The 13,266-nt window shown below is 39.3% G+C and overlaps 1 protein-coding gene across 5 annotated transcripts in view; it reads left to right on the top strand.

The window, feature by feature from the left end:
* Positions 1 to 13,266, top strand: part of TANC1 (tetratricopeptide repeat, ankyrin repeat and coiled-coil containing 1) — a 183,083-nt gene that overhangs the window by 61,428 nt on the left and 108,389 nt on the right. For all 5 annotated transcript variants that reach the window (XM_061608706.1, XM_061608702.1, XM_061608705.1 and 2 more), the window contains one exon: positions 1,219 to 1,299. In XM_061608706.1, the coding sequence (XP_061464690.1) occupies positions 1,219 to 1,299 (81 nt within the window). The remainder of the gene's footprint in view (positions 1 to 1,218; positions 1,300 to 13,266) is intronic.

Below are 13,266 nucleotides of genomic sequence, written 5' to 3'. Positions count from 1 at the left end.
TACTCAGTGAGCAACAACGCAAATGCTGGTGTGGGGGTCAGTAACTGACCAGTAGTGTCAGATATTGTGCTAAAAACCAAGGACCAAATCTCTTAAGTGGAACACAGTCCCACCACATAGAGTGAAATGGACCAACAACATTGCACCTTCTCCAGCATAGTGGTGAGAGGGCTGGGTTTATACGAAATAGTTTCAAGGGAGTCCAAAGCCCTGTAAAAATACTTTAAGAGTTGCCTCTTCGATCTTAGCTGAGGGTGTTTTTAAAGGTGTTTTTCACCATTTTTGGTTTCAAATGCTTGTCATCTATTTCTGTTCCAAACTATCTTCCCATTTCATTCACAAACCAGTAGCGTCCCCCATGGTGGCATCGATTAGTGCTCGATAGAGGAGTGCAGCCAGACCTTTTGGGTCAAGATCTGGGTGAGAACAAAGATGTTCATATGCTGTGAGAGAGTGATGGACATTGTTGTTTTTGCTTGAATAAATGTTTTGACATTTGCATTAGATGCCAGTTTTTTCTGCTTTCTGAAAGGAGATATTAACATTCCCTATTCTGTTGTCTTAAATGAATAGTATGACAGTGTTCCTATTCTCTCAATCCATGGTCTAAAGACTAAGAATCCAAGCTTTTAATAAGGTCCTGTCCTAGCCACGTCTTGCACAGATTAAAAATATTTTCAAAGTTTTTTTAAAAAGCAGTGTTACCTAATACAGTCTTTGTTTTAGTGCTGTTTTTAGGAGTTCTAAAACATGTTAAAAGCATTTTCTTTCAGTATTCCAATGTCTCAACAAGATTTCTTTCAATTTATGGTCGCTACTGTGGTGGTGCCACTTATTTTCCCCTCCTGATGAACTCTGGTCAAAACGAGACATGCTTGTGCCAGAGTGCCTAAAAGTAACGTATCCAGGTTTAGCCTCATAACCTTAATTATATGTGGAATGTGGAGAATGTTGTGTGCTGTTTTTCTTTATAACAAGACAGTAAACCCCTAGTCACTTGGTTCTAGTATTAAAACATTCCTTGCAGCTTCACTGTTTGGTTTAACTAATATAACATGATTGTGTAAAATAAAAGTAAACCTTCAAACATGTTTTGAATTAACATCTTACTATACAAGTTTATTTTGCATGTGATGTGCAAAAATTGCATAAACTGGCATTATCTCTGTGCCTATATGCACAGTAATTTAAAACTATTGTTCCTCCTCTTCTCTTTAGGAAAAACAACAGTGTTTAAAATGTTAAAAGCTGTTTTGAAGAAAAGCAGAGATGGTGGAAAGGCAAGCAAGAAGGAATCTGGTAGGTATATTCAAATATTAGTAAGCTACCAATTTTAATTAAGATTCCAAAAACATTTTCTCATGCAGGGCTGGATTGAGAAATATTGTCTACTCCAAATTGGAGCTATGTACTTAATTATAACAACAACCACCCCTCCCCATTTCTGCAATCTATGTCTTGAAAGTGCTTGGTTACTTCTTTGATGGAGGATCGATTCCAGGGTGAGAGACAGTTTCAGATCTCTGCTTTGCAAGTTTTAAGGTTACTTACTGAATGAGGAAGGGAGTATTAGGGGAACGATTGCTGTATTGTGCATATAATGTAGTAGGGCAGAATTCATCTTCCTGATAATCTCCACTTATATTATAAAAGTAGAGTACCTAGATCTTATGGCTGTGAAGATTGAATGTTCATGCACAATGGGTCAGTTCAGACATTACAATAAACTATGGGAATGAACTTCAGCAAACATTTTACTGTAACTTTTGAAATTTAATTTTGGTTTTAATTTTCAATAATAAGATGAAACAAACGCAAAGTTAATATTAAAAATTCTCTGTTACATTTACAATGGCACCAAGTTTCAGGGGGTGGGAATTACAGCACACTGTTGCATTAAATTTATTGTCACAGAATCAAGTCATTCCATTATGCACACCTCCCCTTCTCTAGTGTGGTTGTGAAGAGGAGATTGGAAGCACTTGTTTAAATTTTTTATTAACCATAGCTGCTCATTTCATCTATACCTGACAAATTTTGGTAACTTAACTATAGGTTGTTTGAACCAAGCCAACTTCATAACCCATTATTTGAGAAGGGGAGGGGATGTGCAAGCCTGAGGTTTGCTGCACCTCATTCCCATCACAACAAACCATAGTTCATCATAATGTCCAAAGCAACTTAGTGCCTATTGACATTTCAGAAGCCAGTGTGGAGACTAAGAAGAATTTTCAGCTAGAGAGTTTTGATGCTGTTCATGGCTCCTTGGCCTTTCTGCATAACTAGCAGAAGCAGAGTAAATTATGCACAATAAATGCAAGTTTCCTTGATGGACACACTTTAGAGACAGGGCATGGAATTTAATTTTACTTGACGCAGAATTCAAGTTACCTTGCCAGAATTTTGATATTAGTTCAGATTACATAGCAATTTGACTATGTCTAAAATATGGAGTAATGATTAAGATCTGGAGTCCTATGATTATGAGCCCATAGTAAGGGCTCTTCTGTACACTACAGAAAGCAGCACATGTGACACAAGCATTAAAAAAAAAAGGTTTGTGTATTAGCGCTTTATGTGTGCCCTGACCCCTTTATGGCTGCTTTCACACTGAAAAAGCTTAATGGGGCCAGGGAGTTGCGCTACTTCCTTGTTAGTACCAATATGAAATCTTACGTAAAAGGTGGTAGAAACAGCACTGGTAAAGTAAGAAGGTAGATGTAACACAGGTCAAGTATTATGTAAAGAGCAGGTATAAGTAACACAAATAACAGCACAATCCTAGCCATGTCTACTCAGAAGTAAGTCCAGTTCCCTCACTGGAGTACAGTAGGGCCCCGCTTTTCGGTGGCCTGCTTTTTGGAGGCCCACTAATATGACAGTTTTCAATTAGAGTAAGGCCCCACTCATACAGCGCTTGTTCCGCTTTTACGGCGTTTTTCGGCATGACGCGCTCAGCAGCTGAGCGTCGGGTGCCATTTTATTGATGGAGTTCTGCTTTTCGGTGATTTTCACTTTTTGGAGGGGGTCTGGAACGTAACCCGCTGTATGAGTGGGGCCCTACTGTAAAGTTATAATGAAATTTGGTCTAACTGCTTTTAGACCTAGGTTTCATGGGGTGAGGAGAAGCAGAAGGAAAGCTGTGGCAGATGGTGCATCTGGAGACATCCCTGCTGTTGTGCAGGTCACAAAGGAGAAGGTGGAGCTGGCGAGGGACAGCTCCTGTCCTGGAGCTTCCATGACTCCCATTTCTTCCCTAGGAGAGACAGATGCCAGCTGTGTAGTGTTTCCTCTTGCTGCTGCTGCAGCTCTTCCCTATAGAAGGAAACAGTGAACCCTTTTGAACCTCTTGATTCAGGCTTGCCTTTGCTTAGCTCTGCACAACCCTTACACACACACCCCCCGCAGCTTGCTCCTGTTTGGGACATTGTCGGCTGCCACTCCATAGGCTAGATTGGGATGGCCGTGCTGTGTCCCTGGGTGGGAGCAGCTGCTCTGTCTCATGGCAGTGCTCTCCATACCTACCTCTGCATCTTGCAACCTGGGTGGCACGTTGGATGGCTTAATAGTCTAAAGACTATTAAGTCTTCATCCTGATTTCTTATAGGATAGCAAGTATTAGAAATGTGTCACATTCAGCTGGAAGATGCAGATGCAAAGCTTTTTACTCATGAATACACCCTTTCTTCCTTGTAAAGTTTTCAAAACTTGTTGGATCTTTTGGGAGGTGGGGGAGTAGGACTGTGTTCAGGCGTGTCTGATGTCCATGTAGTCCATCTAACATTTAAATAGGTCTATGTGCATAGAGTTCAAAGCATGTAGGCCCAGTTTGTACGACCTTTTTATCTCTTGATATTTGAGAGGGATACATGTTTAAACATCAACATGTTAAGTTCATTGTGGGACTGGGGACTGGGGAAGAACAGGAAGATGCTCCTGGGAATGATCCTGTTCACAATTTTTTGCATTTGGTGTTGCTGTATATTTTTAATGTGCAAGAGCACCTTGCACTCTGCCTGTTTTTTGCATTGGTACTTGACCTCTAATAGATTGCCGCTTTATAGATTCAAACTGCATATCAAATTCCAGTCCCAAGTGTCCCAGAAGACCAATTACAATTTTGATAACTTCCCTAAATTCCAAGGGATGCTGATAAACATCCAGAGTCTAATGTGTTTTCGTGGTTAGTGTGTCAGACTAGGACTGGAGAGACTACAGTTCAAATCCCCACTCATCCATGAAACTCACAGGGTAACTGTGGGACAGTTGTAATCTCTCAGCCTAAACTACCTCATAGGACTATTGTGATCCTGTGTGAAGCGGGGAGGGGAGGCACTGAGCTGCTTAAAGGAGGGATGAGATAAAAATGTAATACATTATTTTGATATGGTTCCATTTCTTGCAAATAGAAGCTTATAGAATGATAATGATCTTTCAAATATTAAGTGTAATATGAAAATAAATGAATTTAATCATTAGATGTAAGGAACATATTAGCTAAAATTACTAACATAGAATTGTAGAATAGTAGAATTGGAAGGAGCCTATGATGCCATCGAGTCCCATCCCCTGCTCAATGCAGGAATCCAGCTTAAAATATACCCGACAGATGGCTGTCTAGCTCCTTCTTTCATGCCTCCAGTATAGCCTCTTTATCACTTAGCACAGGGATAGCAAACATGGTCTCCTCCAGATGTTGTTGGGACTCCAACTTTCATCAGCATCAGCTAGTATGGCCAATTGGTAGGGATGATGGAAGGTAGAGTTCAACAAAAACAGGAGGGCACCATGTTGACTTCCCATAACTTAAAACTTTTACTTGCTAACAGAAAATTTCCTAACTTTAAAGTGAAAGATCAAAGTATATTCTATCTTAATTTCCCCAGCATACAACTAGAACACAATTATCAGGGTACATCATTCAGCTGCATTTTGAGGAAGTGAGTTTATAGAATGTATTGCCAAACTCCGGCCTTGATTGTTTCCTCTTAACCCACAATAGCTGCTCAAAACAAGCCATAAACTTGTTTTGAAGCCACTCACAGCTGTCTCTGGGATCCTTAATCAATTTAAAACAAAAAAATGAAAAAGAGAATGTAATGTTAACTTGGTGATATCAATTTCTAATCTCATCCTGGGCTCCTGACCCTTATATGGGCTTGGGTCAAGCATTAGTTCCACCCCTGCTGCTAAAAGCGTTGTCAGAGCAGGTGTGTAACATAGGCTTTGCATTTCCTACTGAATGGGAGTAGCTCATCTAACCAGCAAGGTTGAAGTTCATTTCTTAACATAAATTGCTCTGTCTGTAATTTTCATTTTAATTTTTAGCAAAGCCAGAATTACAGTTGTTAAGCCTAACTGTTATGAGGACCCTGAAATATCTGCCAGAAGTAAGATATTCCCCCATTTGTGGCAAAGGAAAAGCCAAAAGAATATTACTTTCCTAAATATGGTAGTTTCATACTTGAATAAAATTACCTGTTAATGATACCAATCTAAATAATAAAGTTGATTAAAGAAGATCTGATTTTTTTTAAAATAGCCAAATTAAGTTCTCATTTCTGAATAGACATTGGCCCAATAATTATCTGTATTTTATAATTTAGAAGAAAAATCCCAAAACTCTTTTTAAAAAGTGTCTCTTAATTGGTCATGTCATGGTGACTGCCATGTCACAAGCATGAGTGTTATGGACCCTCACTGATTTCCAGGTATAATGTTTACTCATGTCCATGGACAATACTCGCCTACAAACACCTTTGATATGGCAGATTGCCTTTTGTTTTAGAATATCTTCACCATTTTCCTGTATCAAAGTGGTGGCAGCCAAAGACTTGCAAGGCACCAGCACATTTCCAGTTCTATTGCTATTGGCCAACTGCAGGAATTGAGGCAGGGGCAGGGGGAGAACACTAACACTGGCCTTCTTGGAGGTCATCAACTATTCTCAGCAAGCCCCTGAGTGAAACAGTCCTATACTTTCTCTTTAACTCAGTCCACCCAAACCTCATGCGCAAATGTCTTTCCTGTTCTAGCCACTTTTCCAGTACCAAACTTTACTGGAGAGGAAGCAGAAACACAAGCGTTAGCAATAATTGGGTCGGTAGTATAGAAAAGAGAGTGGGTGGACTGCTGCAGAAACAGAGTTTAGTCACTAAATTCTAGTGGAAAATGCGTGGCTATGGTCGTAGTTGGGAGAATCTTTTAGATCAAACTATGGAGTTGCATCTGTTGAACTGTTGCTGGTATAGGTTGCTAAGAGCAAATGTGTCCATTAAGCATCTACTGTATACCTTGTGAGATATGGGTAAACGTGCCTGCAGTCTGAAGAAAAAGGGAGGAAATCATTGCAAGTGCTACTGTGGAGCTAGGCTGGAAAGGAATTGTAAGTGAGGAGGTGGAAGAGGAAATTAACGTGTTGCCAGCAGAGTTAGGGGGGGATAAAGAAGTCAGTGAAAGTGACCCTGATAGTTTCTTAGCTGTATGACCTATTCATTTTCTGTCTGCTCTTCTCACATATCTCTGTAGTCAGGTAGGCAGAAGGGCAGAGCAACACACCAAACTAGAATTAAGCCAGTTTGGACATGGCAACAAACCAGTCAATGCAAGCTGAGATTCACAAGTGAACTTCAAGCCATGGTTTCAGATCTTGATTTGCTGGCTCCAAACAACTATGGCAGATTCAAATGTAAAGACATGCCAGGGTTAAGCTAAACCAAACCATGGTTTAGCGTTGTGTCCAAAACCAAGCATTCTATCTTAGCCCAAGGCATTCAATTTAACACACAGATCTGTCTTTTGCCTGCCTTGATGCTGTGTCATAACAAAGTATTTGAATATGGTTGGCAACTATGCCAATAAGTTACAAGTGCGTTCATGATATGCTTCCAATGCTCTTTGGTAAGCCTGTAGGTTTCAAAATTACAAAATAGGTTTTGACAACTTAAAGCTTAATAGGCAAATCCAATTGGCACATCTTGTTTTGTAGGCCCTCTCTGATAAGCTATGAATTTTAAGTGAAAACGTCTTGGCATGGAAAATTCAGATCTGTTAGTTTAAAATGTTGAACATGTACTAGACTCTTTTCCAGTTACAGTTTGACTTTTGGTCATTCTCTAAATACATTCCTCAACAGAAGGTGCTTTGTTTCATACTGAATATATGGGTCTGTTTCTGATTTATTCCGTGCTGCTGTGCCCATTTTCTGTGGTTCTTGATTATTATAAATAACTTTAGTCCAGTGGCATTTTTCTTGCTGAGCAAGAGGTATTTTGTGTCACATTTCAGATTATAGAGAATATATTTAACTCTAATGAGATATTTTAAATATCAACACTAGTGTTTTTTTATTTTTAAATTAACCATAGGCATTCCTTACTTCAAAAAGGCCCAATAATTCATACAGATGGAAAATTATGGCTTGGATCCAGAGATGTCTTGTGCAAGTGGGAAGGTCCTTCTGCTTGCGCAGTACAGCACTGCCAGATTCTAATTTCTTCATCCCTCTGCAGCTCACTGTACCCCATTGCATGCTGACTATGCTCAGGAGTGGATTTTTCAGGGATGTAGGAAAGAAAGCCCTGTTGCACAAGCAGAGTCCCAGAGTTCTATCTTTGTGTTGTCTTTCACTTAGAATATATTTTGTAATACTAGATGGGTAGAAGAACAGATTTGGAGGTGGATTAAATGCTTACTGTAGTGAAGGGGCAAAATTTACATAGTAATTTCAAATCTGCAGAATTCGAAGTGGAAGAGTGTTGATATTTTAGGCAGGATTTTTAAAAAAGAATTATTTTTAGCGACACAGGCAAGGATCCCTTCAGCCTCCAGAGCGCTAGTTGTAAGAGATGGACAATTCAGAACAAATCTGAGCTATCAGATGAAGAAATGCATGCTCAAGTTAAATTCACTTATCAGCTTTTTGCAGAAAAACATGGTTTTGTAATGTTGTTGATGCTTTCTTAGAACTTGTAATGGCATTGATTACATTGCCATAGCCACTGAACCTTCCTAAGTAGCTACTCATGCTTGTGGCCCATTTAGGACTCCTACTGGGAGGATATGCTGATGATGATGCCGTTTTTCTGATCACAGAGGCAATCACTATGGCTATAAGAATTCTTGGTGTTTTTGTTCCATCTGCTAATTCTTGTTCTGATAAAAATCAAAGAACATTTCATGTGTTCATGAGCTTAGGACTATTTCACATTATACCGTTCCCCAATATGATTCTATAAGTATTATTACTGGAGACAGTATTTTATTCCTGGGTAGCGTGTCAACTGGAATGCACAAATGGTTCTGCAAGCATTTGGGTAGTACGTATGCCAAGAAGCTGACACTTTGGTGGCTATACTATGCACATATCAGAGTACATAGCATATGGCCATGCTTGCTAGTGCTGGTGGGAGTTCTTGTTTAGCAATATTTGGAGGGCCAAAGGTTCCCTACACCTGTCTTGGATGAATATGGTTGCGATTCTATACCCACTTACCTCTGAGTACATCCCAAGTGAACTCAATGGATCTTTCTGAGTAGGCATTCATAGGATTGTACTGGGCCAGTGTTAGAGGACTCAGAGGAAGGCAATGCTATAAACCACCTCTGAATACCTCTTACCATGAAAACCCTATGAACAGAGTATCCAAAATGCAACACGAGATAATGCTGGAACATGAGACCCCCCCAGGTCAGAAGGCACTCACCGAGCTATTGGGGAAGAACAAAGGACAAGTACGAGTAGTGCTGTGACTAATGACACAGCTGGGTCAAAGCCGAAAGGAAGCCCAGAGGCTGATGCGCACAGATGCGAAGAGTCCAGAGTTGTACGGCGCACACAATAGGAACACGGAATGTGGGAAGCACGAACCAGGGAAAGTTAGAAATTGTCAAGCAAGAAATGGAATGCATCAAGATTACAGTACTTGGCGTGAGTGAATTAAAATGGATGGGAATGGGACATTTTAGGCGACTACAAAATATTTTATCCAGGAAATGAGAAATTAAGAAGAAATGGGGTTGCTCTAATAGTGAGAAGTGATTTAGCAAAAGCAATTTGGAGGTACAACGCAAGGTCTGAGTGAGTGATATCAATGAGATTAAATGGGAAACCTATTAACATAACCATCATCCAAGTCTATGCTCCAACAGCAAATGCAGAAGAAGAGGAATTTGAGAGATTTTACGCAGAAATACAGGAAGAAATTGATCACACACCAAAACAAGATGTACTGATAATCATGGGGGACTGGAATGCAAAAGTAGGGAACAGAGAAGAACTAGGAATTGTGAGGAAATGGGGCTTAGGAGACAGAAATGAAGCAGAAGAAAGACTTATTGAATTATGTGAAGCCGATAATTTGTTTTTTGTGAACACATTTTTTGAGCAACCGAAAAGACGATTGTACACATGGACATCACCCAATGGTCAATATAGAAATCCAATTGATTGTATAATTGGTAACAGAAGATGGAGAAGTTCCATACTTTCTGCGAAAACAAGACCAGGAGCAGACTGCAGTACAGGTCATGAACTGGTCATATCGAAAATCAGAGTAAAGCTAAAGAAGAACAACAAAGCAATCACAATGCCAAAACACAATTTAAATAACATCCCAGAAGAATATAAAGATCAAATAAGGAACAGGTTTGAGGCTTTAAACTTAGTTGACAGAGAACCAGAAGGACTATGGAGTGAGGTCAGAGACATGATCAGGGAAGAATGCAAAAAGACAATACCTCTCATTAAAAAGAGAGAAAGACCTCAAAGGATGACTGAAGAAACTCTTAAAATGGTTAAAGAGAGAAGGAAGGCAAAAGCAAAAGGCGATAGAAACACGGTTAGAATCTAAATGTAACTATACAGCAAATAGTAGGTAGGGACAAAGAAAACTATTACAATAGTTATTGTATAGAAATAGAAGAGGACAACAAAAAGGGAAGAACAAGAGCCCTATTCCAAATGATTAGATAAATGAAAGGGAAATTTAAATCAAGTGTAGGAATGTTGAATAATCAATATGGGAACACACTGACTGACCAAGATGAAATAAACGGAAGATGGAAGCAATACACTGAAGAATTCTATAAAAGAGATGCCCGGATGACAGATTCATGCATGGAGGAACCGTATGATGAAGAACCAGAAATTTTAGAATGTGCTCTTAAAATACTTGGAAGAAACAAATCACCAGGAGCAGATGGCATACCAATAGAGTTGCTACAAGCTACTGAGACTGAATCTGTCCAAATTTTGAGAAATATTTGTCAAGAAATATGGAAAACTAAACAATGGCCCACAGACTGGAAGCGTTCAATATATATCCCAATTCCAAAGAAAGGGGATCCCAGGGAATGCAGTAATTATCAAACAATTGCCTTAATATCCCATGCAAGTAAAGTAATGCTCAAGATTCTACAAGAAAGGCTCTTATCATATATGGAGTGAGAAATGCTAGATGTCCAAGCTGGATTTAGAAAGGGAAGAGGCACCAGAGATCATATCGCAAACATACATTGGATAATGGAACAAGGAATTTCAGAAGAAAATCACCAATTTCCAATTGGAATGGGTGTGAGATAGGGGTGCATTTTATCACCCTATTTGTTTAATCTATACGCAGAACATATCATACAGAAAGTGGGATTGGACCAAGATGAAGGAGGTGTGAAAATTGGAGGGAGAAATATCAATAATTTTAGATATGCAGACGATACCATACTACTAGCAGAAACCAGTAATGATTTGAAACGAATGCTGATGAAAGTTCAAGAGGAAAGCACAAAAGCAGGACTTCAGCTGAATGTCAAGAAGACTAAAGTAATAACAGAAGATTTATGTAACTTTAAAGTTGACAGTGAGGACATTGAACTGGTCAAGGATTATCAATACCTTGGCACAGTCATTAACCAAAATGGAGACAATAGTCAAGAAATCAGAAGAAGGCTAGGACTGAGCAGGGCAGCCATGAGGGAACTAGAAAAGGTCCTCAACTGCACACTGAACACTAAAGCCAGCATCATTCACACCATGGTATTCCCAATCTCTGTGTATGGATGTGAAAGGTGGACAGTGAAAAAAGCTGATAAGAGAAAAATCCTCATTTGAAATGTGGTGTTGGCAGAGACCAATAATTGGGTGTTAGATCAAATTAAACCAGAAATGTCACTAGAAGCTAAAATGATGAAACTGAGGTTATCATACTTTGGATACATAATGAGAAGACCTGATTCACTAGAAAAGACAATAATGCTTGGAAAAACAGGAGTAGAAGAAGAGCAAGGCCAAACAAGAGATGGATTGATTCCATAAAGGAAGCCACAGAACGGAACTTACAAGATCTGAACAGGGTTCAGATCTTAGTTGGAATGGATATTCACAACCATTCTTAAAGAAAATTTTCTTAATCATTCTGTTCTTACTAGCTATCATTCAAGTTTTCTTCCAGGTTTTTCATGATTTTGGTTGAACATTTGTATGTTTCCTATTTCTGACATCTTTAGTCTTTGATATACTCAAATCTGGTTTTTGTTCTTTATATTCCACTGAAAGTGCACTCCTTAAGATTTCTAATTATAATCTTTTTCCTAAATGATAGGGCTGCTGGTTTTTTCTTCCTCTCCTTTAACTTTCCACTACTTTTAACCTAGTTGATCACTTTATTCTTTTATCTAATTTCATTCTTGATTTTTAAAAAATGCTATCCTTTCTTGGTTCAGTTCTTACTGCTTTCTTCAAAGTTCCTGTTAATGGATTTTTAATCTTCCTCCTTCCCCTTATTAATATAAGTGCTGTTCCATTGCGTTCTGTTCTTGGTTGTCTTCTTTATACATTTTACACTAAAATTGCTTCGTTTGGTCTTCAGTATCGCATTTATGCAGATGACAGAGACACTTACCTAAGTTGATCTATCTCTTAAATAAGGGTTATATGGGAGGAGGGGGTTCTATTGCATGAGTAGAAGTTCCGCTCGCACAGTGACTACAATCCATGGTCTTTAATGGTGCAAGTATTTTTATTTTATTTTTGCTATGGTAAATGAAGTTGCACACAGAACGGAAAGAGAAAGAAGAGAGTAGTTACCCTTTCAAAAGAGAGAACCTCTTCCAGTTCACAGACTGAAGGCAAAGAATACTTACTTACTTAGAGCAGGAGAGGCGATCCTGTGCCCCTTCTGGTGTTGTAGGAGTACAACTTCCATCATCCTTGACCATTGGCTGTGCTGGCTGGGGCAGATAGGAGTTCCAGTCCAAAAATGTGTGGAGAGCCACAGATTTCCTATTTCTGATTTAGATCATTTATTACCCTTCTTTCAGTCTGAAATCTTCCGTGGTGGCTTACAATAGAACAGGAACAGCCAATGGGTGCTCTCCAGAAGTTGTTGGACTAAAACTCCCATCATCCCTGTCCTCTGGCCATGCTGGCTAAGGCTGATGGGAATTGGAGTCCAAGGGGGCAATACATTGGCTACCCATGTGCTAATGATAAATGTAATTTTAATAAAGATGTTCCTTATGTCTAATTATTAAATACAGAAAACCAAGCGGACTAAAGCAACAAACTTACACAATGTTTTCTGAAGCAAGGGAACCAAGCAGGCACTCCATAATTTTAAAGGGTTGTGGGACAACTGCTGGATTGCTGTGGATTATAGCAGGGCCGAAGAAGGCAGACCTTTAAAGAGTGATGGGCCTGGTTTGGAAGTAGCACTTTAAAAAAAAGACATGGGCAGCCCACCTGAAGCATGAGGGGAGGTGTATGACCAGTGGTTGAACCAGCATTTGATTCAGTGGCATACACATCAGTCTTTTAATTTGCAAAGCATGGAAAAAGTGGAATTTACACCATGGCTGAAGAACCTCCTACAAAGTCCTTTTTAAATACTGAATATCAGGAAAGTGGGGTACCTTAAACAAAGCAGAGAGAAAATACTGTCTTGTCACCAGAGTATAGTGTGTTTCAGGCAGGTTTATGGCAAGACTGCATTATATGTTCAATTGTATGTGTTGCTATTGTTTAATAATATCTGGAGGCAATCATAATTGGAACTATGCTGTGCAGGGTGGGGAGGATTAACCCCCCCTTCACACACAAATGCACACCACAGTCCTGCCAAAATCCTCTCCAGTGAAGCTGCTGTTTGTCAGGTTGGAAAGCGGTTACTGATGCCAATAGCTGCTTCAAAATCAAACGTTAGTAGCTTCAGGTTTGTGTGTGTGTGTGAGAAATGTAATAATGTAACATTTAACATATAATGTAGTTTTGCC

The sequence above is a fragment of the Rhineura floridana genome, chromosome 2 (assembly GCF_030035675.1).
Source record: "Rhineura floridana isolate rRhiFlo1 chromosome 2, rRhiFlo1.hap2, whole genome shotgun sequence".
NCBI classification, from domain to species: domain Eukaryota; kingdom Metazoa; phylum Chordata; class Lepidosauria; order Squamata; family Rhineuridae; genus Rhineura; species Rhineura floridana.
The sequence above is the reverse complement of the archived record's forward strand: the minus strand, read 5'-3'. Positions and strand labels throughout refer to the sequence as shown.